General features: G+C 46.9%; 2 protein-coding genes and 1 pseudogene across 2 annotated transcripts in view; all 3 read right to left on the bottom strand.

The window, feature by feature from the left end:
- Positions 1–21,897, bottom strand: part of ZNF418 (zinc finger protein 418) — a 165,195-nt gene that overhangs the window by 35,754 nt on the left and 107,544 nt on the right. The window lies entirely within an intron of this gene.
- LOC129461093 (large ribosomal subunit protein eL19-like) lies at positions 4,902–5,604 on the bottom strand (annotated as a pseudogene).
- Positions 10,269–20,422, bottom strand: C13H19orf18 (chromosome 13 C19orf18 homolog). Its single transcript, XM_055239957.2, has 5 exons — positions 19,859–20,422; positions 19,646–19,750; positions 17,529–17,631; positions 12,376–12,536; positions 10,269–10,547 (listed from the first exon to the last, which is right to left on the bottom strand). Exons 1-5 carry the CDS (start codon positions 19,977–19,979, stop codon positions 10,456–10,458), a joined length of 582 nt encoding a protein of 193 aa, XP_055095932.1. The 5' UTR covers positions 19,980–20,422; the 3' UTR covers positions 10,269–10,455.

Genomic DNA, 21,897 nt, shown 5'->3' with positions numbered 1-21,897 from the left:
TATGTTGCAATTCAAACGCATGCACTCAAGCACTGGAGTCAGTTTTCTCAGTCTCTGTATGTTTGAATAGGGACAAGAAAAAAAACACTCCACACAGGTTCATGACAAACAGGATGAAGGTGGGATGCGGAGGCACCCTGTAGCAGCAGGACATAAGTAGATCACTGTCTCTGGGTCCCTCTCCTGCCTGTATAGTCAAACATTGTGTCCAATTTACTAAGCAACACTTGTATGCATTTAATCTCACTTTCTCCATGCCTTTATATTCACTTCCTTTTAATAATGTGACATCAAGCTCAGAAAGAGAACAACAAAAGGAATGGTATTTTGAAAAGGCACGATGGCTAGAGCATTCACAGGTGGAACAAAGGGTGCTCTGAATCCGAAATGTAGGGAGTATCTTAAATTCAAGATCTCTTCTCATCGCTGAAATGATTATCTTTGCTCCCATTAGTTACGCTCTTGTTGCCAGGCTGGAGTGCAATGGTGCGATCTCGGCTCACCGCAACCTCTGTCTCCCGGGTTCAAGCGATTCTCCTGCCTCAGCTTCCCAAGTAGCTGGGATTACAGGCGCCCGCCACCATGCCCGGCTAATTTTTTTTTTTTTGTATTTGTATTTTTAGTAGAGACGGAGTTTCGCCATATTGGCCAGGCTAGTCTCGAACTCGTGACCTCAGGTGATCCACCCGCCTCGGCCTCCCAAAGTGCTGGGATTACAGGCGTGAGCCACTGTGCCCGACCCTTTGCTCCCATTATTACAGGGCTGTTCTGCATAAAAAATTGATACGATCTCAGAAAAAGAATTGTAAAATACAAATTACGGAAAGCTACTAATAATGGGTGTCGCTTCGCCAACCAGAAACCACTGTGGTCGCGCCTCTGCTTGAGTTTTGCTCACACCCGCTGGGCTCGTTCCACCCACTCGGCCCAGCAGGCTGCACCTGGATTCCACACTTACCAAGGGCGAGCCAGGCGCGGAGCCGCAAGGGGTGTGTGAGTGAGCAAGTGAAGGGTCCGGCCAGTGCACACAGCCAGGCACGCTGGCTGCTGCGGCGGGGCGGACAGCTCCAGGCGCTGGCACAGGCGCCGGCTCCTTGCAAGGCTGCGACTGGACCAGACATACTGCAGGCGGCTTCTGCTGCAGGCACCAGCATCTAGACGAGGGGAAAGTGGTGGCGCCGGAAAGCTCGGAGACACCAAGAACAGCAGAGCCCCAAAGAGGGTGTGGCAGCGTGTCACAGCCCTGGCTCCGGAGTCTGAGGTCTGGGCTCCCGGAAGGGCCACAGTTCTTCTCTCCTTCCCGTTGCTTGCAGCCTGGCAAGCGGGGAGGTGTGTTTTGGGTGGGGTGTGTTTTCAGCTTGTTTGTGATATAGCTCTTTCAGTCCCGCTGCCCTGCTCTGGCCCGCTGCTGCTTCCCGTCGTGGGGGGCGGCCACCCAGTGCTGGCTGAGGGCAGGAGGGCTATAGTGTTACAGCTCTGGCTCGGGGAATCCCAAAGTCTGGGCCTCCAGAACAGTCGCCATTTTTCACTCATGCAGCCCAGGAGCATGGCTACTCAGCCAGGAATGTGTTACAGCCCCTTTCTCTCCTGCTGTTCGTTAGGTCCCAAGTTCTTGTCCCCCAAGTTCTTATCCCACGTCCAGGAAGAATGAGGTTATGCAGACAACTGGAGGGTGAGCAAGGCAGAGAAGGGCTTTATTGGACAACCCAATAGCCCTCAGTGGAGAGGAAACCTGAAGTGAATAGCTCACGTTTGCATACAGATAATCTCCACTGTCTGAGTCTGGCTGAGTCTACGGGTTTTTTATGGGCTCAGAATGGAGAAAGTGTGTGCTCATTGGTCCATGGGTGGGAGGAAGTGCATGCTGATTGGCCCATGGGCGGTCATGGGCGGGCCTGGGAAAAACACCATCCCATTGGCCGAAAGGCATCAAGGAATTTCTCTCTCTGGGTCACAGACTCCACCTGGAACTGGCAGCGTGGCTTCCAGGCTTCAGGCCATCCGTGGCTTGAAGGTGGGGTTTTACAGAAAACCCACCCCTTCCCACCTAGGAACCTGTCTGCCTCTCATGGCCATCAACATGCTGTTCATGACGCCCAGGCTGTCCACGCTGAAGGTTGCCCGCAGGCCTGCCCTGAGCCACCCTCAGCCGCCCCCCTCCCCCACCCAGCCTCCTTCCCATGCTTCTTGGTGCCCAAAGTTTCAGCCTCAAAAGCAGTTTCTGGAAGAGGTCGAGATGGTGGGGGGCTGGCATGCACTGCCCCAAGTGCAGACACATTTGGCTGGGTTGTGATAGCTCCCAGGCTTGGCTATCTTGACACGTCCACAACTTTGCTCTGCCATAGAGGAGGTGCTGAGAGTGGGGAGAGGCCAGGGAGTGGGAGCAGGCACTTTTGGGCCTGTGGGAAAAGGGTGCTTCCCAGGTCCCCAAGAGTGCAGGGATGCCCTGTTTGGAGCCACGACTAGGTGGCTGCAGCTGCGCCTGGGAGCACAGGGCTCCCGTCCTGAATGGCTTGGGGCTCCCACTGGGATCACCTGTTCCCAGCCCCCGGGGGCTCCACGGAGCATTCAGCCCTGGCCATGCCTCCCCATTTGCAGCTGGCATCATCACAGCGACCCCTCCAGATCAGCCACTGCTGCCATTATAATGGCTATGTAGTCATTCAAAAATGGTAGCAGAATCGTGTTTGGGAAATATCGGATGGTGAAAAAAGTGAAGGTCTCACAGAACTCTTTTGTTTTGTTTTTCATTTGTTTTTTGAGACGGAGTTTCGCTTAAAACGGAGTTTTTGAGTCCAAGGATGTGAACTTGGACTGGGAGCTGTGCAGGAGGGGTGCTGAGTACTAGGTCTGCGTGTCTTGTTCTGGTTGCTCTCTCAAGCCATGGTCTACCTGGAGTGTGGGCTAGCTGCATCTCAATAACGGCCCGGTGGTTGACTAACTGCCTTGAAGTAATCTCTGGAATTTTGCAGATAGGTCCCTATGCCTACCAAGTCTGTCTCAAGATTATCCCCAGGAACTTCTAAGTAAGCACATAATTAGATACTAGCATACAATTAGACAAACGTGCATGGTCTAAGGGAGTGTATGGTGAGAAGCGGTGGACATGGTGTTTCAAAGAAAGTACATTTCAAGTCCGTATTTTAAGACTAAGGAGAAGAAAAGATTCTGCAGTAAGGTTCAAGGTTATATCACAAGACTAGGGAAAAATGAGAAAAAGGAAAAAAACTTTTAAAGTGCATTTTCAGGCTAGACTGTTCAGTTACAAAACTAGTTTTAGAATTGCAGTGTGTCCTTCCAGTAGCCATTAAATAAAACTTGTTTCAGGTTACAGCAGGGAGTTTCAGCAGCCAGGCTTCCAGAGAATTACATTTTTGGCTCAGTGTTATATGCCCTGAATGCTTTTTTTCCCACAGCTCTTTCAACTCTGTTTTAGGTGGGTATGACAAGAATGACCCAATTCATATGATCAACTTTCACACAATTAACAGGGATCCCTTCTAAATTTGCTAAATCTGCAGGATTTTTGAGTTTCGACTGGGGGAAAAAACCCACCAAATCTCAAATCAATATGTGTTTATTTTCCTAATACAAAATAAAATGCTGTTTTCTATTATTTATGTACTATCATAAAGTAGCATGTAAAAAATATTTGTCACAGACATGGAGGAAATTTCAATGTGTATTAATAAGCAAAGAAGCCATTCGAAAAGGCTACATAGTGTGATTCCAGCTCTATGACTTTCTTTTCTTTTCATTCTTTTTTTTTTTTTTTTTGAGACAGGGTCTCACTCTGTCACCCAGGTTGGAGTACAGTGGTGCAGTCAAAGCTCAGTACAACCTCAACCACCTGAGCTCAAGCAATCCTTCCATCTCAGCCTCCAGAGTAGCTGGGACTACAGGTGCCCACTATGCCTGGCTAAGTTTTGTATTTTTTTTGTAGACACGGGGGTCTATGTTGCCCAGGCTGGTCTCGAACTCCTGAGTTCAAGTGATCTGCCCACCTCAGCCTCCCAAAGTGCTGGGATTACAGGTGTGAGCCACTGTGCCTGACCAAGCAGGTGTATTAGTTTTCTACTCTTGTGTAATAAGTTACCGCAAAGCTACTGGTTTAAAACAATACCCACTTATTATCTCACAATTGCCGAAAGATGGCTTAGCCGAGTCTCTTGGTCTTCTGAGAGCCTGACTCTCACAAGGCTGTAATCAAGATGTTGACCAAGCTTGCAATTTCCTCCAAGGCTCGGAGCCTTCTTTTTTTTTTTTTTTTTTTTTTTTTTTTTTTTTTTTTTTTGAGACGGAGTCTCGCTCTGTCGCCCAGGCTGGAGTGCAGTGGCGCAATCTCGGCTCACTGCAAGCTCCGCCTCCTGGGTTCACGCCATTCTCCTGCCTCAGCCTCTCCGAGTAGCTGGGACTACAGGCGCCCGCCACCACGCCCGGCTAACTTTTTGTATTTTTTTAGTAGAGACGGGGTTTCACCGTGGTCTCGATCTCCTGACCTCGTGATCCGCCCGCCTCGGCCTCCCAAAGTGCTGGGATTACAAGCGTGAGCCACCGCGCCCGGCCGCTCGGAGCCTTCTTTCAAATTCACATAGTTGTTGGCAGAATTCAGTGTCTTGTTGCAAGAATGAGATTCCCGCTTTTTTTTTTTTTTTTTTTTTTTTTTGAGATGGAGTTTTGCTCTTGTTACCCAGGCTGGAGTGCAATGGCGTGATCTCGGCTCACCACAACCTCCGCCTCCCGGATTCAAGACATTCTCCTGCCTCAGCCTCCTGAGTAGCTGGGATTACAGGCATGCACCACCAAGCCCGGCTAATTGTTGTGTTTTTAATAGAGATGGGGTTCCTCCATGTTGGTCAGGCTGGTCTCAAACTCCTGACCTCGTGATCCGCCCTCCTCGGCTTTCCAAAGTGCTGGGATTATAGGTGTGAGCCACTGTGCCCGGCCGTCTTGTTTTATTTTAATGGCTGATCTATGTAATCATGGAGGTCAGTATGTACAGACAAGAAAGGGGGAGCTTTTATTGCTTCTCTCTTCCTCCTTGGACAAAGTCTTGATATCACCTTCTTCTTGGCCTGGGTGCGCTCTTCAGCCGCTTGTGTGCTTGCTTGTTCTCAGACCTGTGGGCCTCCGCCTGGGCAGCCAGGAGCTTCTTTTGGGCCTGTTCTGCCTTCAGCTCATGGATGTGCTCCATGAGAATCTGCTTGTTTTCAACACATTTCCTTTCACCTTCAGGTACAAGCTGTGATACATTTGGTGGTCAGTCTTCTTAACTTCATGGCATCTTCTGAGCAGCCCGTGCAGAATTCTCATTCTCCTCATCCAAGTTACCTTCTCTGGCATTCAGGCATTGGCCATACCCTTTAGCTTACCTATATCCATGTACTCACCCTTCCAGCAGGCCAAGGCATTTTTCCATCATTGAGCCCAGGAATGGACAGTCACAGGCTTGTGGATGTTCAGCCTATCTTTGATCAGCTTCTGGATCTGCTGATGGGAGTTGGCATTGGTGATTTCACTGGTCTCCTTGGGGTGCAACTAGACCTTCTCCTTGCCACAGCAAAGGACACGAGAGGTGAGCCTCTTCTGAAGCCTGAGCATACTCAGGCTTTGGCCACAGCAGCAGCTAAAGGAAAGAGCTCCGAGCTTCCCACTTTCTTGCCGGCTGTTGCTGGGGGCCATCTCAGCTGCTAGAGGCCCGTGGTGTGGCCCTCTCACAGCAGGAGATCTCGCTCCCGTGTGCTGAGGCAGTCTTACAGAACAGTGAAGTGGGGGAGTATCTTATTGCCTTTGCCTAATCACAAGAGTGACGTCTGTCAGATTTACAGCCCACACTCAATGGGAGGAAATTAGGCAACTGAGTGCACCGAGGGGTGAGAATCTTGGGGCCATCTTATAATTCTGCCTCCCATCGCAGTTTTTGCTAATAGACATCTGCCCACGAAGATCCATGTTCTTCCCTTCCTTGTTCACTTGATACTTGCTACAAAGCAGCCCAGTCTCTCCACGCTGGAGGCTACGTATGGCATGGAATGTTCCCAGCAGAACTAGAACTGGAGCATGAACCATGCTGGCTACCACCACCTGGAGGACCACGCACAGTCTATAGTCCCTGGTGGATTCCAGAGCCACCAAGGCATGCAGGAGCCTCCTCCCTGTCTTCCCTCTCTGGACTGCTCATCTGGAACTCCTGAGTGCAGGTGATCCGCCCGCCTCTGCCTCCCAAAGTGCTGGGATTACAGGCATGAGCCACCGCGCCCAGCCTGGGCACCTCATCTGATTTAGGACCCTGGAATAGAATTGCTCTGAGAATTATCGAAGAAGGAATAGATTTTACCCCTGCATCTGCTGGTTCCATTGCCCCTCACCTGCTTCCAGGAAAGCTTTGAATTGTGGGCAAAACCAGGTGGCACTGGCAGAGATATTCTTGGAGTTGGTGTCTCCCCTAAAACACACTGCGCCTTCTAGAGAGATTCCCTAGAAGTCACCATCTTTGCTGAGAAATATCCACACATGCTTTGCCCATTGTCGATCATAGGAACATGCTGCCCAACAAATATTTGTGGCATAGTAAAATGTTTTTAAAAGCAGTTGCTATGGATTGAATGTATCCCCCCAACTCCCTGCCATCAATTCATGTGTCCAAGCTCCAACTGGTGATGTGATGGTATTTAGAAACAGGCCTTCTGGAGGTGATTAGGTCATGAGGATAGAGCCCTATGCATGGGGTTAGTGCCCTTACAAGAAGAGACAGGAAAGAGTTTCCTCTCTCTCAGGAATAATGGTGCTCAGGAGAACCCAGTATGCTGGCACCCTGATCCTAGACTTCCAACTTCCAGAACTGTGGGAAATACATGTTTGTTGTTTAGGCCACACAATCTAAGGCAGACAAGCTGGCTAAAACTGCAGTATTGCAGGTTAGTGTCTCCCTAGTTAGGATTTGATCTCAGGGCCTCAGGGGCTGGGCATGGCTCTTGCCTCAAGGACTGAGGTTGCAGGGAGGGACATGGAGGCCTGTCCAGGCCCTGGGAGTTGTGCCTTGGTACAGCGCCCTGGCCGCTCTGTCCTGTGCCCCCGAGGCTGCCCATCCCATGTGTGATTCCTCCTGGCTGCACATGCAGGCAGGACCAAGCTGTCAGCTTGAGAAATGCTTCGCACTGTCCCAATTTCTAATATACACACCCACTTTTCCCTTCTCATGTTCTCTGTTCTAATTTTTAAAATTTAATTTAGGAAAGATGGAAACTGAAAGGAAGGGTTAGAAGACCTGAGTCTGAGTTCAGTTCATCCTCAAGATAGACTAATTTTTTTTTGTTTTTTTGGTTTGGTTTTTTTTGTTTGTTTGTTTGTTTTCGTTTGAGACAGAGTCTCACTCTGTCACTAGGCTGGAGTGCAGTGGCTCGATTTTGGATCACTGTAACCTCTGCCTCCCAGGTTAAAGCGATTCTCCTGCCTCAGCCTCCCGAGTAGCTGGGACTATAGGCGCCCGCCACCACGCCCAGCCAATTTTTTGTATTTTTAGTAGAGACGGGATTTCACCATGTTGGCCAGGATGGTCTCGATCTCCTGACCTCGTGATCCACCCTCCTTAGCCTGCCAAAGTGCTGGGATTACAAGCGTGAGTCACCACGCCTGGCCCAGACTAATTTTTTTTTTTAGCAGCTTGACTGAGAGTTATTTCATATAGTGCAAAGTTCACCCTTTTAAAGTCTGCAGTTCAGACCAGGTGTGGTGGCTCACGTCTGTAATCCCAGCACTTTGGGAGGCCGAGGCGGGTGGATCACTTGAGGTCAGTTCAAGACCAGACTGGCCAATGTGGTGAAACCCTGTCTCCACTAAAAATATAAAAATTAGCTGGGGGTGGTGGTGGATGCCTGTAATCCCAGCTACTTGGGAGGCTGAGGCAGGAGAATTGCTTGAACCTGGAAGGCAGAGGGCCAGGCGCGGTGGCTCACACCTGTAATCCCAGCACTTTGGGAGGCAGAGGCAGGAGGATCATGAGGTCAGGAGATCGAGACCATCCTGGCTAACACGGTGAAACCCCGTCTCTACTAAAAATACAAAATGATTAGCCAGGCATGGTGGCGGGCACCAGTAGTCCCAGCTACTCGGGAGGCTGAGGCAGGAGAATGGTGTGAACCCAGGAGGCGGAGCTTGCAGTGAGCCAAGATCGCGCCACTGCCCTCCAGCCTGGGCAACAGAGCGAGACTCCATCTCAGAAAAAAAACAAAGCAAAAAAACAGAACCTGGAAGGCAGAGGTTGCAGTGAGTCGAGATCGTGCCACTGCACTCCAGCCTGGGTGACAGAGTGAGGGAGACTCTGTCTCAAAAAAAATAAAAATAAAATAAAATATGCAATTTAGTGGTTTTTAGTATATTCACAAAGTTTACAACCATCACCACTATTAAATTTTCTAACATTTTCTTTTTTCTTTTCTTTTTTTTTTTTTTTTAAGACCAAGTTTGGCTCTGGTGCCCAGGCTGGAGTGCAGCGGCACAATCTTGGCTCACTGCAACCTCCACCTCCTGGGCTCACGTCATCCTCTCTCACCTCAGCCTCCCAAGTAGCTGAGACCACAGGCTCATGCCACCATGCCCAACTAATTTTTGTATTTTTTGTGAGACGGGGTTTTGCCATGTTGCCCAGGCTGTTCTCAAACTCCTGAGCTCAAGTGATTCACCTGCCTCAGCCTCCTAAAGTGCTGGGATTACAGGCATAAGCCACTGTGCCTGGCCTCTAACATTTTCATTCCCCATAAAGAAACCTCGTACCCACAAGCAGTCTTCCCTCTCCCGCTGCCCCAGCTCTTGGAACCACCAATCTACTTTCTGCACCTATACAGTTGCCTATTCTGGCCATTTTTAAAAAACAGAATCACACAGTATGTGTCTGGCTTCTTGCTCTTAGCATAATGTTTTCCAGTTTGTTTATATTGTAGTGTGCGTAAGAACTTCACTCTTTTTTCTTTCTTTTTTTGAGACAGCCTCGGTCTGTAGCCCAGGCTGGAACGCAGTGGCGCAATCTCGGCTCACTGCAAACTCCGCCTCCCGGGTTCACGCCATTCTCCTGCCTCAGTCTCATGAGTAGCTGGGATCACAGGCATGTGCCACCACGCCCCAGCTAAATTTTTGTATTTTTAGTAGAGACGGGGTTTCACCACGTTGGCCAGGATGGCCTCGATCCCTTGACCTCATGATCCGCCCCCTCGGCCTCCCAGAGTGCCTTCATTCTTTTTTGTTGCTGAAAAATATTTAATTGTACAGATAGACCACATTTTGTTTATCCATTTATTCGTTAATGGACACTTGGGTTGTTTCCACTTTCTGGCTCTTATGAATCGTGCTGCTAAGAACATTACTGTGCAGGTTTTTGTGTGTACATGTGTTTTCACTTCTCTTGCATGTATACCTAGGAGTGGAATTGCTGGGTCATACAGTAACTCTATGTTTAACTTTCTGAGGAACCGTCAGATTGTTTTCCAAAGCAGCTGCACCATTTCACTCACTCTTGCCTCTTTGCATTCCCACAGCCCTTGGTGTCCACTTGCTACCTCTGGCTGTGCTTCTTAGCTCCTTGTCTGTGGGCCTGTTTCCCTCGACAGAGCTGGAACCTGACAGCGATGAGTGTGTATTTCTTTTTTGTGTGGAGATGGGGTCTCACTATGTTGTCCAGGCTGCTCTTGAACTCCTGGACTCAAGCAATCTGCCTGCCTCATGCTCCCAAAGTGTTGGGATTACAGGCATGAGCCATCATGACTAGCCTGGATGAGTGTGTTTTATTTACTTATTTTATTTAATTGATTTATTTTTTATTTTTGAGACAGGATCTTGCTCTGTCAACCAGACTGGAGTCCAGTGGCGTGATCTCTGCTCCCTGCAACCTCCGCCTCCCGGGTTCAAGCGATTCTCCTGCCTCAGCCTCCTGAGTAGCTGGGATTACAGGCGCATGCCACCACACCCAACTAATGATGAGTATGTTTTAATCCGGTGTCATATTTATTTTAACATCCTCAGTTTCCTCATGTGTACAAAGGAAACAAGGTATGGAACCGACAGGTAATCTCACCAGGAAAGTTTTGCTTCATGAAAGCTATTCCCTGGCATAGTCTGGGAGACAGTCCCCCAAAACTACTTGTGCAGTATTTCTGGTCAGGAGCAAGAGAAGAAAATCCTGACAAGTTCTCTTAACCCTTAACAAAGTTGGATTCTTTTCTATTTTCCAATTAAGTTATAATTATTCATGAACTATGAGAGCCAATAAGCAAGAGTTGCTATATCATGTGGCTTTATTTTCTGGGATACACGTCTGGCATTTCTTTCTTTGATGTCCTCTTCCACAAGGTTCTCTGGGAGCAAGCCACGCCCACAGGCTCAGTCTCCCAGCACCCCCATAGTTTCTCCTCTGCCTCAGCCAGCACCTCTGTCATCTGCGTTCACAAGTCTTCAATTTTTCCATTATGTGACGCGTTCTTTGTTTTTTTTTTCTGTTACTGAGTTTTGCTCTTCCCTCAGTTTCTTAATATTTTTCCTTCTTTTTGATCTAATAACTAAAATGTAGAAACGATGTTATTGAGATAGTAATAAGTGAGGAATAAAAATGGAGACAAAAGGGGTGAGGGAAAAAGCCTGGAAAAAATAGAGGTACCAACGGTGGAATTTCCAGAGGATTCATAATGAATGTTATTTGTCTGAAAAAGATGGTGAAAATTAAATTTTAAAATTATTTTCCCATATTTTGTATTCAAGTTGTATAAATGCCCAGTAAAAGAAGAAGAAGAATGTAAAAAAGTTATAATCCAATGCGGTAAAGAGACGTTGGGAAAATGTTTTCTACAGGTTATGACAAAGCCCTCTGCCTCGGTGTGCATCAGTGATCTCTCCTGCTCTGGCTCTTCTGCCTCTTTCTGGCTATGTCTGAAGTTTTTAGAGAGTAAGTCCATGTGAGGATGGTTAGTATGGCTGAATCACACACTGCACTCTATAGGTTTCTCTCTAGAATTTTTTAAACAGGTACCCACGAATCTCAGAACTTCTAGGCTGGGCTCAGTGGCTCACACCTATAATCCCAGCACTTTGGGAGGCTAAGACGGGAAGATCTCTTGATCCCAGGAGTTTGTGACCAACCTGGGCAACATGTCGAAAACTGTCTCTACTAAAAATACAAAAACTAGCCTGGCGTGGTGGCTCATGCCTGTAATCCCAGGACTTTGGGAGGCTGAGGAGGGCGGATAACGTGAGGTCAAGAGTTCGGGACCAGCCTGGCCAACGTGGTGAGACCCCATCTCTACTAAAAATACAAAAATGAGCCAGGCATGGTGGCGGGAGTCTGAGGCATGAGAATCACTTGAACCCAGGAGGCAGAGATTGCAGTGAACCAAGATCACACAACTGCACTCCAGCCTGGGCAACAGAGCGAGACTCCATCTCAAAAAAAACCAAAAACAAAAATAAGCCGGGCATAGTGACATGCACCTGTAGTCCCAGCAACTCAGGAGGCTGAGGTGGGAGGATTGGCTGAGCTCAGGAGGTTGAGGCTGCAGTGAGCTGATATTGTACCACTGCACTCCAGCCTGGGTGACATAGTGAAACTCTGTCTCAAAAAAAAAAAAGAAAGAAAGAAAGAAAGAAAAGGCCAGGAGTGGTGGCTCACGCCTGTACTCCTAGCACTTTGGGAAGCCGAGGCTGGTGGATCACTTGAGGTCAGGAGTTCAAGACCAGCCTGGCTAACTGGTGAAACTCCGTCTCTACTAAAAATACAAAAATTAGCCAGGGGTCATGGTGCACCCCTGTAATCCCAGCTACTCGGGAGGCTGAGGCAGGAGAATTGCTTGAACCCAGGAGGCAAAGGTTGCAGTGAGCCAAGATTTCGCCACTGCACTGTGGCCTGGGTGACATAGGGAGACTCTGTCTCAAAAAAAAAGATAAATAAATAAAATAAATTCTACAGGCAGGGTGCATTGGCTTATGCCTGTAATCCCAGCACTTTGGGAGGCTGAGGCGGGTGGATCACGAGGTCAGGAGATTGAGACCATCCTGGCTAACACGGTGAAACCCCGTCTCTACTAAAAATATAAAAAATTAGCCGGGCATGGTGGCGGGTGCCTGTAGTCCCAGCTACTTGGGAGGCTGAGGCAGGAGACTGGCGTGAACCTGGGAGGCGGAGCTTACAGTGAGCTGAGATCGCGCCACTGCACTCCAGCCTGGGCGACAGAGCAAGACTCCGTCTCAAAAAAAAAGAAAAGAGAGAGAGAGAGAGAAAGAAAGAATTGATCCACCGCTGCCAGCGAGAGACAGAGAGAGAGAGAGAGAAAGAAAGAATTGATCTGCCGCTGCCAGCTTGGCTTTCCTGCGAATGGCTCTGACAGGTCACACTACCTGAGTGGATGAACTTTTCCAGCTCGTTTTCATTCTCTGCAAGTAGGTGCGTGGACTCATCCTCGTCCTCTGAGCCCTCTTCTTCATCTCCTAATAACGGTATCCTGAGGTTCTTATAAAGTGACTCCAGCTGTTGTCTTTCCTCAGCCTGTGCCAGTCGACTGGAGAATGATATAAACGAATTTAGAAGCACAGTTTTCATGGTGAATAATTCATTTCTCAACCATGCCACTTTTTGACTGGAAAGGCGTCGCTTGCGGAGTGGGTGCAGAAATAAGACTTTGAAACCAGACTAATCATGGTCAGATCTCAATTATCTACATGGTCAGGCCATTTCCTGGAGTAAGGAGTAACTCTGATCATTCCAAAGCATGGATCAAAGCCAGGACCAGACGTGAATAAGGCACTCGCATTGGGTTCCAAACTTACGGTGTTGACAAAAAATCCATAATCAAACAAATCATCTTTCTTTCCCTTTCTTTCTCTTCTCTTTCTTTTCTTTTTCTTTCTTTTCTTTTTTTTTCTTTCTTCTTTCCTCTCTTTCCTTCCTCCCTCCCTTCCTTTTTTCCCTCCTTTTTCTCTTTCCCTTTCTCTCTCTCTCTCTCTCTCCCTTTCTCTTTCTTTCTCTCTCCCTTTCTCTCTTTCTTTGGAACAGGGTCTCATTCTGTCACCCAGGCTAGAAGTGAACTGATGCAATCATGGTTCACAGCAGCCGCAAACTCCTGGGTTCAAAGAGTCTTCCCTGCTCAGCCTCTTGAGTAGCTGGGACCACAGGCTCATGGCACCATGCCTGGCTAATTATTTTTGTATTTTTTTTGTAGCAATGGGGTCTTGCTATGTTGCCCAGGATGGTCTCAAACTCCTAGGCTCAAGCTATCTTTCCTCCTTGGCCTCCCAAAACACTGGAATTACAGGTGTGGGCCACTGTGCCCGGCCATAATCACATTTCAGTGTAATATTTTACAAAATAAAAATTAATGCCAAGAAATCCGTGATGAACAAACTAGGACAGAATGCGTGTTAGTGATTTTTCTGCCTTACTGTAGGTCCAATCCTGGAAGTGGATCATTGAACAGCTAGTTCTGTTTGGTGTGGAAATGGATGACAGTGTTTTCCTAACATACTTACCTTCCCGGTACTGTGCGAATTATGTATTAAAAAAATACTTTTAGGGGCCAGGCGCGGTGGCTCACGCCAGTGATCCCAGCACTTTGGTAGGCCGAGGCGGGCAGATTACCTGAGGTGAGGAGTTGGAGGCCAGCCTGACCAACATGGAGAAACCCCGTCTGTACTAAAAAAATACAAAATTAGCAGGGCGTGGTGGCACATGCCTGTAATCCCAGCTACTTGGGAGGCTAAGGCAGGAGAATCACTTGAACCTGGGAGGCAGAGGTTGCAGTGAGTTGAGATGGTGCCATTGCACTTCAGCCTGGCCAACAAGCGTGAAACTCTGTCTCAAAAAAAAAAAAAACTTTTAGGGTTAGCTTATTTGTTTTTTGTTTTTCTTGCTCAAAAGCCTGGGACAGGAGCAAGATTTGAGTGACAAAAGGGAGGTGCTCACCTCAGTGCGAAATGTAAGGAGGTGCCCCAAACACTGAAAAATGAAGATGAGTATTTTAACTCAATTTTTTTTTTTTTTTGAGATGGAATTTTGCTCTTTTTGCCCAGGCTGGAATGCAATGGTGCAATCTTGGCTCACCACAACCTCTGCCTCCCAGGTTCAAGTGATTCTCCTGCCTCAGCCTCCCAAGTAGCTGGGATTACAGGCATGTGCCACCATGCCTGGCTAATTTTTTTGTATTTTTAGTACAGATGGGGTTTCTCCACGTTAGTCAGGCTGGTCTCGATCTCCCGACCTCAAGTGACCTGCCCACCTCGGCCTCCCAAAGTGCTGGGATTACAGGCGTGAGCCACCACACCCGGCCCTTAACTCAATATTTTTAAAAATTGAAATGAAGCAAAAAAAAAAAAAAAATCCAGGATACACCAAATATCAAAATTGTAAACAGAGATAGGATCCAATAGTGCTGTGCTAAACCACAGGGGAGCTTGAGTCAAAAGGAAAGGTGTGAGTCCCTATACACAGCTTTTAATGTATTTTTAAATGCTTATTCTTTTCCAAAACACTTAAGAAGTTCAGAATAGATTTAATAATTGAAAACTGGTGTATGAAAAGTCACAACATTAAGTTTAAATATTTTATCTAGGCCAAGTGCAGTGGCTCACGCCTGTAATCCCAGCACTTTGGGAGGCCGAGGCAGGCAGATCACGAGGTCAGGAGATCGAGACCATCCTGGGTAACATGGTGAAACTCCGTCTCTACTAAAACTACAAAAAAAATTAGCTGGGTGTGGTGGTGGGCGCCTGTAGTCCCAGCTACTCGGGAGGCTGAGGCAGAAGAATGGTGTGAACCTGGGAGGCAGGGCTTGCAGTGAGCCGAGATTGTGCCACTGCACTCCAGCCTGGGCAACAGAGCGAGACTCCGTCTCCAAAAAAATAAAAATAAAAATAAAAATTTTATCTGTACCTCAAACAAAATTAATTGTAATTTTACTTTCCTGGTTTAAATAAAAGCAAACTTACCAATAGTATTTTCAAAATCTACTTCTGGAAAAAAATGAACCACTAAAAATTACATAAAACTTGTACTTTTGAACAGGTGTTTTATTTTGTTTGTTTGTTTTGGTTTTGGTTTTGGCCCCAGGCTCCACTATAGCTTAGTGCTAATAAAAATGTGAAAACAATAAGAATTGACTAGCTCAGCAACTCAATTCAACAGAGTGTCCAGCAGATATGTTTTACTGAGTTGCATTAGAAAACTTTATATTTATTAATAGTTTTGTCTATAATAATGAAATATACAGAAGCTACAGTTACATAATTTTTTTTTTTTTGAGACAGAGTCTCACTCTGTCGCCCAGGAGGAAGTGCAGTGGTGCGATCTCAGCTCACTGCAACCTCCACCATCAGGGCTGAAGCCATCATCCCACCTCAGCCTCTTGAGTAGCTGGGACTACAGGTGCGTGCCACCACACCTGGCTAAATTTTGTATTTTTTGTATAGACACGGTTTCACCATGTTGCCCAGGCTGGTCTCAAACACCTGAGCTTAAGGGATCCACCCGCCTCGGCCTCCCAAAGTGTTGGGATCACAGGCGTGAACCAATGCCCCCGGCCTATACAGTTACATAAAGTAAGTGGATGTAGTGGAGATAACCCACAAGCAAGCATGCACGTTACGCTCTCATTAGCAAAATTTTTCCCCTTTGACCTTTAATGTTACTTTGCCTTCATGTGACCTACTCCAAGGTGGTCTTAACATAGCTGCCTCAAAAAATATCCCACACATGGCAATATATCCCGTTTTCATGCTTAATTCTAATGAAGCAAGTAATTTTGTACTTCTCAAGCTGTTTCTGGTGGGATACAATGGAATCCTAGCACGGAATTATAGAGTAGGAGTCAGAGTCTGTTGGTTTGGTCAGAACCGCATGAGATCACAGTGTGTCTCACCTTTTTCTACCGTGAATTTCAAAATGACTAACATCACTCAGAAGAGCTTGACCCCAAGCTTTATTTGCGAAGACGGTGACGTATCATCCCCCAAAGCTGCTATCACCCCAGACTGCACTGACACATTTCTAGTGAAAGGGAGAGTGGTCGCTCTTTTCTGCTGTGCACTATTGAGATTCCTTCCAAAGTAGCAAGTTCTTTCTTTCTCTCTTTCTTTTCTTTCTTTCTTTCTTTCTTTCTTTCTTTCTTTCTTTCTTTCTTTCTTTCTTTCTTTCTTTCTTTCTATTATTTGAGACAGAGTTTTGCTCTTGTTGCCAAGGCTGGAGTGCAATGGCGTGATCTCTGCCCACTGCAACCTCTGCCTCCCAGGTTCAAGCAATTCTGCCCCAGCCTCCCGAGTAGCTGGGATTATAGGCGCCCACCACCACGCCCAGCTAATTTTTGTATTTTTAGTAGAGACGGGGTTTCACTATGTTGGTCAGGCTAGTCTTGAACTCCTGACCTCAGGTGATATACCCACCTCAGCCTCCCAGAGTGCTGGGATTACAGGCATGAGCCACCACACCCAGCCTCAAGTTTATTTTAAAATACCAAATTCTGGGGTCTGGGAATGGTGGCTCACACCTTTAATCTCAGCACTGGTAGGCCAAGGCGGGCAGATCACCTGAGGTCCGGAATTCGAGACCAGCCTTACCAACATGCAGAAACCCCATCTCTACTAAAAATACAAAATTAGCCTGGCATGAGGGCGTATGCCTGTAGTAATCCCAGCTACTTGGGAGGCTGAGGCAGGAAAACTGCTTGAACCCAGGAGGCAGTGGTTGCAGTGAACCGAGATCCGTACCATTACACTCTAGCCTGGGCAACAAGAACGAAACTCCTTCCCCTCCCCCACAAAAAAGTAGAAAAAATAAAATAAAATACTGAATTTTGGGAGGATGCCAGCATCTCAAACTGTGTCTTTCAAACATTTTTGATCATGACTCCCAGTAAGAAATATATTTTATTTCACAATCGTGTGTCTCTGTGTGTATGCATGTCTCACCTGTGTCTGAAAAGTTTAAAAATCAGCCTTTTACATTAATACTTTCAGTAATTTTTTTTTTTTTTGAGATGGAGTCTCACTCTGTCACCCAGGCTGGAGTGCAGTGGCACGATCTCGGCTCATTGCAACCTCTGCCTCCTGGGTTCACACCATTCTCCTGCCTCAGCCTCCCGAGGAGTTGGGACTACAGGCGCCCGCCACCACGCCCAGTTTTTTTTTTTATATTTTTAGTACAGATGGGGTTTCACCGTGTTAGCCAGGATGGTCTCGATCTCCTGACCTTGTGATCCACCCGCCTCGGCCTCCCCAAGTGCTGGGATTACAGGCATGAGCCACCGCGCCCGGCATAATATTTTCTAATATTTTCTATTCTGCTGAATTGTATTCTGTCCTATGTCTGTCTTTTTTTTTCATGTGTATCATGCCTCAACATGAGTACAATCCACGTTGAAAAACACTAATCTGGAAATTTATAATGACTATAATAATTTAGCAATTATAAGATGTGTCATCATCATCCTTTGACACTAAATAATAACCAGTTGACTTGTTATGTCTCATTTAAGGACAGCAGATGTTATTTAGCAGATACTTACTATATCATATAGGAGATTGCCATCCCACATATCAGGGCAATGCTGAAGGCTATGCTCGAAATTAAAATTACTTTAACAAGAGCAGGTCTATGCCGAATTATTGCTAAAAAGAAAGAAAAGAAAATAAGTGCTCAGAAATGTTCATTTTAGCTGTCTTTCAGTTAACATATTTGTCCTTACAGAGGGGAATAGAAGTTAAAACCAGAAACACTTTAAAAAGTAGCTTTTTTTTTTTTTGACACAGAGTCTCGCTCTATCACCCAGGCTGGAGTGCAGTGCATGATCATAGCTCACTGCTACTTCCGCCTCCTGGGTCCAAGCGATTCTCCTGCCTCAGCCTCCCAAGTAGCTGGCACCATAGGCATGTGCCAACACACCTGCCTAATTTTTTTGTGTTTTTGTAGAGATGGGATTTTGCCACGTTGCTCAGGCTAGCATTCTTAACTTTAGAAAACACTGAAGTTAGATTTTTAGTGAGCTGAGATCGTGCCACTGCACTCCAGCCTGGGCAACAGTGCAAGACTCCGTCTCAAAAAAAAAAAAGAAAAAAGAAAAAGAAAAAGAAAACTGAAAACGGACCATTGGATCGGGCATCCAAGAGGTCACTAGAGACCTGGGCAGAGGCCATATTAGCTGTGTGGTGGGGACACAATTGAAGCAGGTTCAGGAGGGAGTGAGAAGAAAGTAACTGGAGACCGTGAATTTTGAAAATTATTTTGGGGAACTTTGTATAAAAGAAAGAAGAGAAATGGGTACAGCTCCTGGAGGAGTCTAAGGGATCGAGAGATGGATTTTGTTTTTTAAGATGTGAACACTGGCAGCATGTTCGTGAATGGGAATGAAACAGTGTATCGTGATACTACAGTGCCAGTTCATTCTGGCTGCTGTAACAAAACACCACAGGCTTGGTGGCTTAGAAACAACAGACACAGCCAGGTCTGGTGACCCACTCCTGTAATCCCAGCACTTTGGGAGGCCGACGCAGGCAGAACACTTGAGGTCAGGAGTTCGAGACCAGGCTGGCTAACATGGTGAAACCTCGTCTCTACTGAAAATACAAAAATTAGCTGGACATGGTGGCACGCGCCTGTAGTCCCAGCTACTCAGGAGGCTGAGGCAGGAGAATTGCTTGAACCCGGAGGTGGAGGTTGTGGTGAGCCGAGATAGCACCACTGCACTCCAGCTGGGCACAGGGCGAGACTCCGTCTCAAAAAGAAAAAAAAAAAAGGATCAGAGAGCCAGGCAGAGAGGCCAGGGAGCCAACAGTAGTGTCCTTTCCTCGGACACAAATTAGATGCAAATGTATCACACAGACAGCATTTCCCTTGCATGGAATGGAGATTGTTTGTAAGCATCATATATCTCCACAAAGGGTTGCTGAGCTTCAAAGATTGTCGGGGTTGGTTTTGCTGTTATAAGATAAACAAACATCCTCTAGTACTCTAATTAGAAGGGAACCATAGAAATGCTTATAAAGAATTCTCAGCTGGGCCCGATGGCTCATGCCTATAATCCCAGCACTTTGAGAGGCCGAGGTGGGTGGATCACGAGGTCAGGAGATCAAGACCATCCTGGCTAACACGGTGAAACCCTGTCTCTACTAAAAATACAAAAAATTAGCCGGGCGCCTGTAGTCCCAGCTACTTGGGAGGCCGAGGCAGGAGAATGGTGTGAACCCGGGAGGCGGAGCTTGCAGTGAGCAGAGATGGTGCCACTGCACTCCAGCCTGGGCGACAGAGCAAGACTCTGTCTCAAAAAAAAGAATTCTGTACACTCGCAAACCTTCTGTGTCTAGACTTGCATGCTCTACTGCCAAAATGCGCACCAAATTCAAGTCAGACAGATACATCTGTGTAATCTGGATGGGATCAAGGTTTTTGTGTGTGCTAATTAAAGTGAAATGAAAAAGAAAGAGAAGAAAGTGGCAATCCCTAAAGAGAAAGCACTTAACAGAGAGTGAAGAGCATAGGATCTAATTTCCAAGCAAATGTTTATCTAATTACACTCTATTTTATGGACCTTTCTACCAGCAAGCACACAGTACACATTCACATGGCAGATAAGAGGACTCCAGGCTACGATTCTCACTTCACTGAATGAGGAATTCAATGACTCACCCATGGATCTCGAGGCAGCCCCATGAATCCCAGGCAACTGGGTTTTATGAAAGAACACTTTGGGCTCTTTGGTGATGTTTCTGGGTGGTTGTGACCGTTTATTGCCTTGAAAAGAAAACTTTTTGCGGTGAAATGTAATTACCTTCTTTTTATCTCCCCTGAAACAGCTTTTCAATTCTCCCTGAGTCACGTAAAACCAGTGGTTGAAGCTACCTGGTAAGCCTATTACGTTTCCAGCGGGATGGAGTCCATCTGCATACGGCATGCATAAATAAAGTGGGCATTCCATTAAAAACAAAAACAAAACGAGGAAACCACTCTGAACCTTGTCCATCACTCTCAAATTATCAGTATTTTATCCTATAGATGAAAGGAAATACTTAGCTACAGTCCAGAATCTGCCCTCTATTTATCTGAGGAATCCAGAAGTTCTACTCCCTTCAGAATGTTTGGGCAGTGACTTGGAGCCACCAGTGTGAGGTCAGTCCTTGCTGTGGTAATGGAGTTCCCTCATGGAACCAAGCTGACCAATGGGGAGACTACAGTGTAAGAGGGCAGTGCTTGGAGGTGCAGGCATGATGAGACCAGGTCCCTACCTGCAGTGTGCAGATTAGTGAGGAGGCAGAAAGAAATCAATTACAGTCAGCCCTCCGCATGCATAGTTCCCCATCCGTGATTTCCAACAACCTCACTTGGAAAATGTTCAGGAAAAAAGGAATGGGCACGGTGGCTCATGCCTATGATCCCAACACTTTAGGAGGTCAAGGTGGGCAGACTGCTTGAGGCCAGGAGTTCAAGACCAACCTGGCCAACATAGCAAAAGCCCATCTCTACTAAAAATACAAAAACTTGCTGGGCGTGGTGGTGCACACCTGTAGTTCCGGCTACTTGGGAGGCTGAGGCATGAGAATCACTTGAACCCAGGAGGTGGAGGTTGCAGTGAGCTGAGATCATGCCACTGCACTCCAGCCTGGGCGACAGAGCAAGACTCTGTCTCAAAAAAATAAAACAACAACAAACACGAAAACAAAAACTAGCCAGGCATAGTCGTGTGTACCTGTAGTCCCAGCTACTCAGGAGGCTGAGGCAGGAAGATCACTTGAGCCCAGGAGGCAGAGGTAGCAGTGAGCCAAAATCGTGCCATTGCACAAAGAAAGAAAGAAAAGAAAGTGGAAGGAAAGCAGTCACTCTTAGAAGGGAGGCAATGTGCACAGGGGAGACCCACAGCAGGAAGGTGAAGGGGGACTCCTGATGACTGAAAGTGGGCCCTAGACTTCAGAGATAGGAGGAATGGAAGATGGGCTCAAAAAAGGCAATGAACTATGTCATGTATGAGGGAGACAGAGGGGACCTGGGAGTCCTGGACGTTAGGGAACACTGAAATCAATAGTGTCCAGGCTGTGCATGATAGGTGAGAGGAAGGGAATACTTCCAGGAAGCAGCAGAAGTCTGGGACTTTCTTTTGACTCGTGATGTGAACTGAGCCACAGGAGGCCCTTTTTTTTTTTGAGATGGAGTCTTGCCCTGTCACCCACACTGGAGTGCAGTGGCACAATCTCAGCTCACTGCAACCTCCACCTCCTGGGTTCAGACGATTCTCCTGCCTCAGCTTCTGGAGCCGCTGGGATTACAGGCGTCTGCCACCACACCCAGCTAATTTTTGTATTTTTAGTAGAGATGGGGTTTCACCATGTTGGCCAGGCCAGTCTCGAACTCCTGATCTCATGATTCACCCACTTTGGCCTCCCAAAGTGCTGGGATGACAGGAGTGAGCCACTGTGCCCTGCCAGGAGGCCCTTTAAGACATTAAAAAAACTCTATTTAAACAGAGATGGGATCTTGCTATGTTGCAAGACTGGCCTTAAACTCCTCAGCTCAAGCAATCCTCCTGTCCCTCCCAAAATGCTGGCATGAGCCTCGGTGCCCGGCCTAGAAATTTTTTCAAGATAATAATCTTAGTAATAAGGTTATAAGTTACCAGGATGCTTGTGGAATATTGCATATGACTTATGAAATCCTTTGGAATCTCTAAATCAGATAATTTGGATTCACTCTGGCTATTAGAATACAACATCCACATCCTACTGGTAGTGTGATTCTGGATACCTTATGCTGCTTTCTCTAAGCTGAGACAATACTGCTAACTTCATTTTCTCCAAGGGCCTTTGCACAAATCATGTAAAAAAAAAAATCCATCAATAACTAACTTGCCCCTGCCACATTTATCAGGTGACCACTAATGTGTCAGGCCT

Source organism: Symphalangus syndactylus, chromosome 13 (genome assembly GCF_028878055.3).
Source record: "Symphalangus syndactylus isolate Jambi chromosome 13, NHGRI_mSymSyn1-v2.1_pri, whole genome shotgun sequence".
NCBI classification, from domain to species: Eukaryota; Metazoa; Chordata; class Mammalia; order Primates; family Hylobatidae; genus Symphalangus; species Symphalangus syndactylus.
This window is presented reverse-complemented; position numbering and strand designations above follow the sequence as displayed.

Coding starts and splice junctions, on each gene's coding strand:
- C13H19orf18 (XM_055239957.2), bottom strand. CDS start 19,979: ATGGACAAGGTTCAGAGTGGTTTCCTCGTTTTGTTTTTGTTTTTAATG. Junction 19,751..19,858: donor AAACGTAATAGGCTTACCAG/GTAGCTTCAACC, acceptor TTTCTTTTCAAG/GCAATAAACGGTCACAACCA. Junction 10,548..12,375: donor GGAAAAGTTCATCCACTCAG/GTAGTGTGACCT, acceptor TCTACATTTTAG/TTATTAGATCAAAAAGAAGG.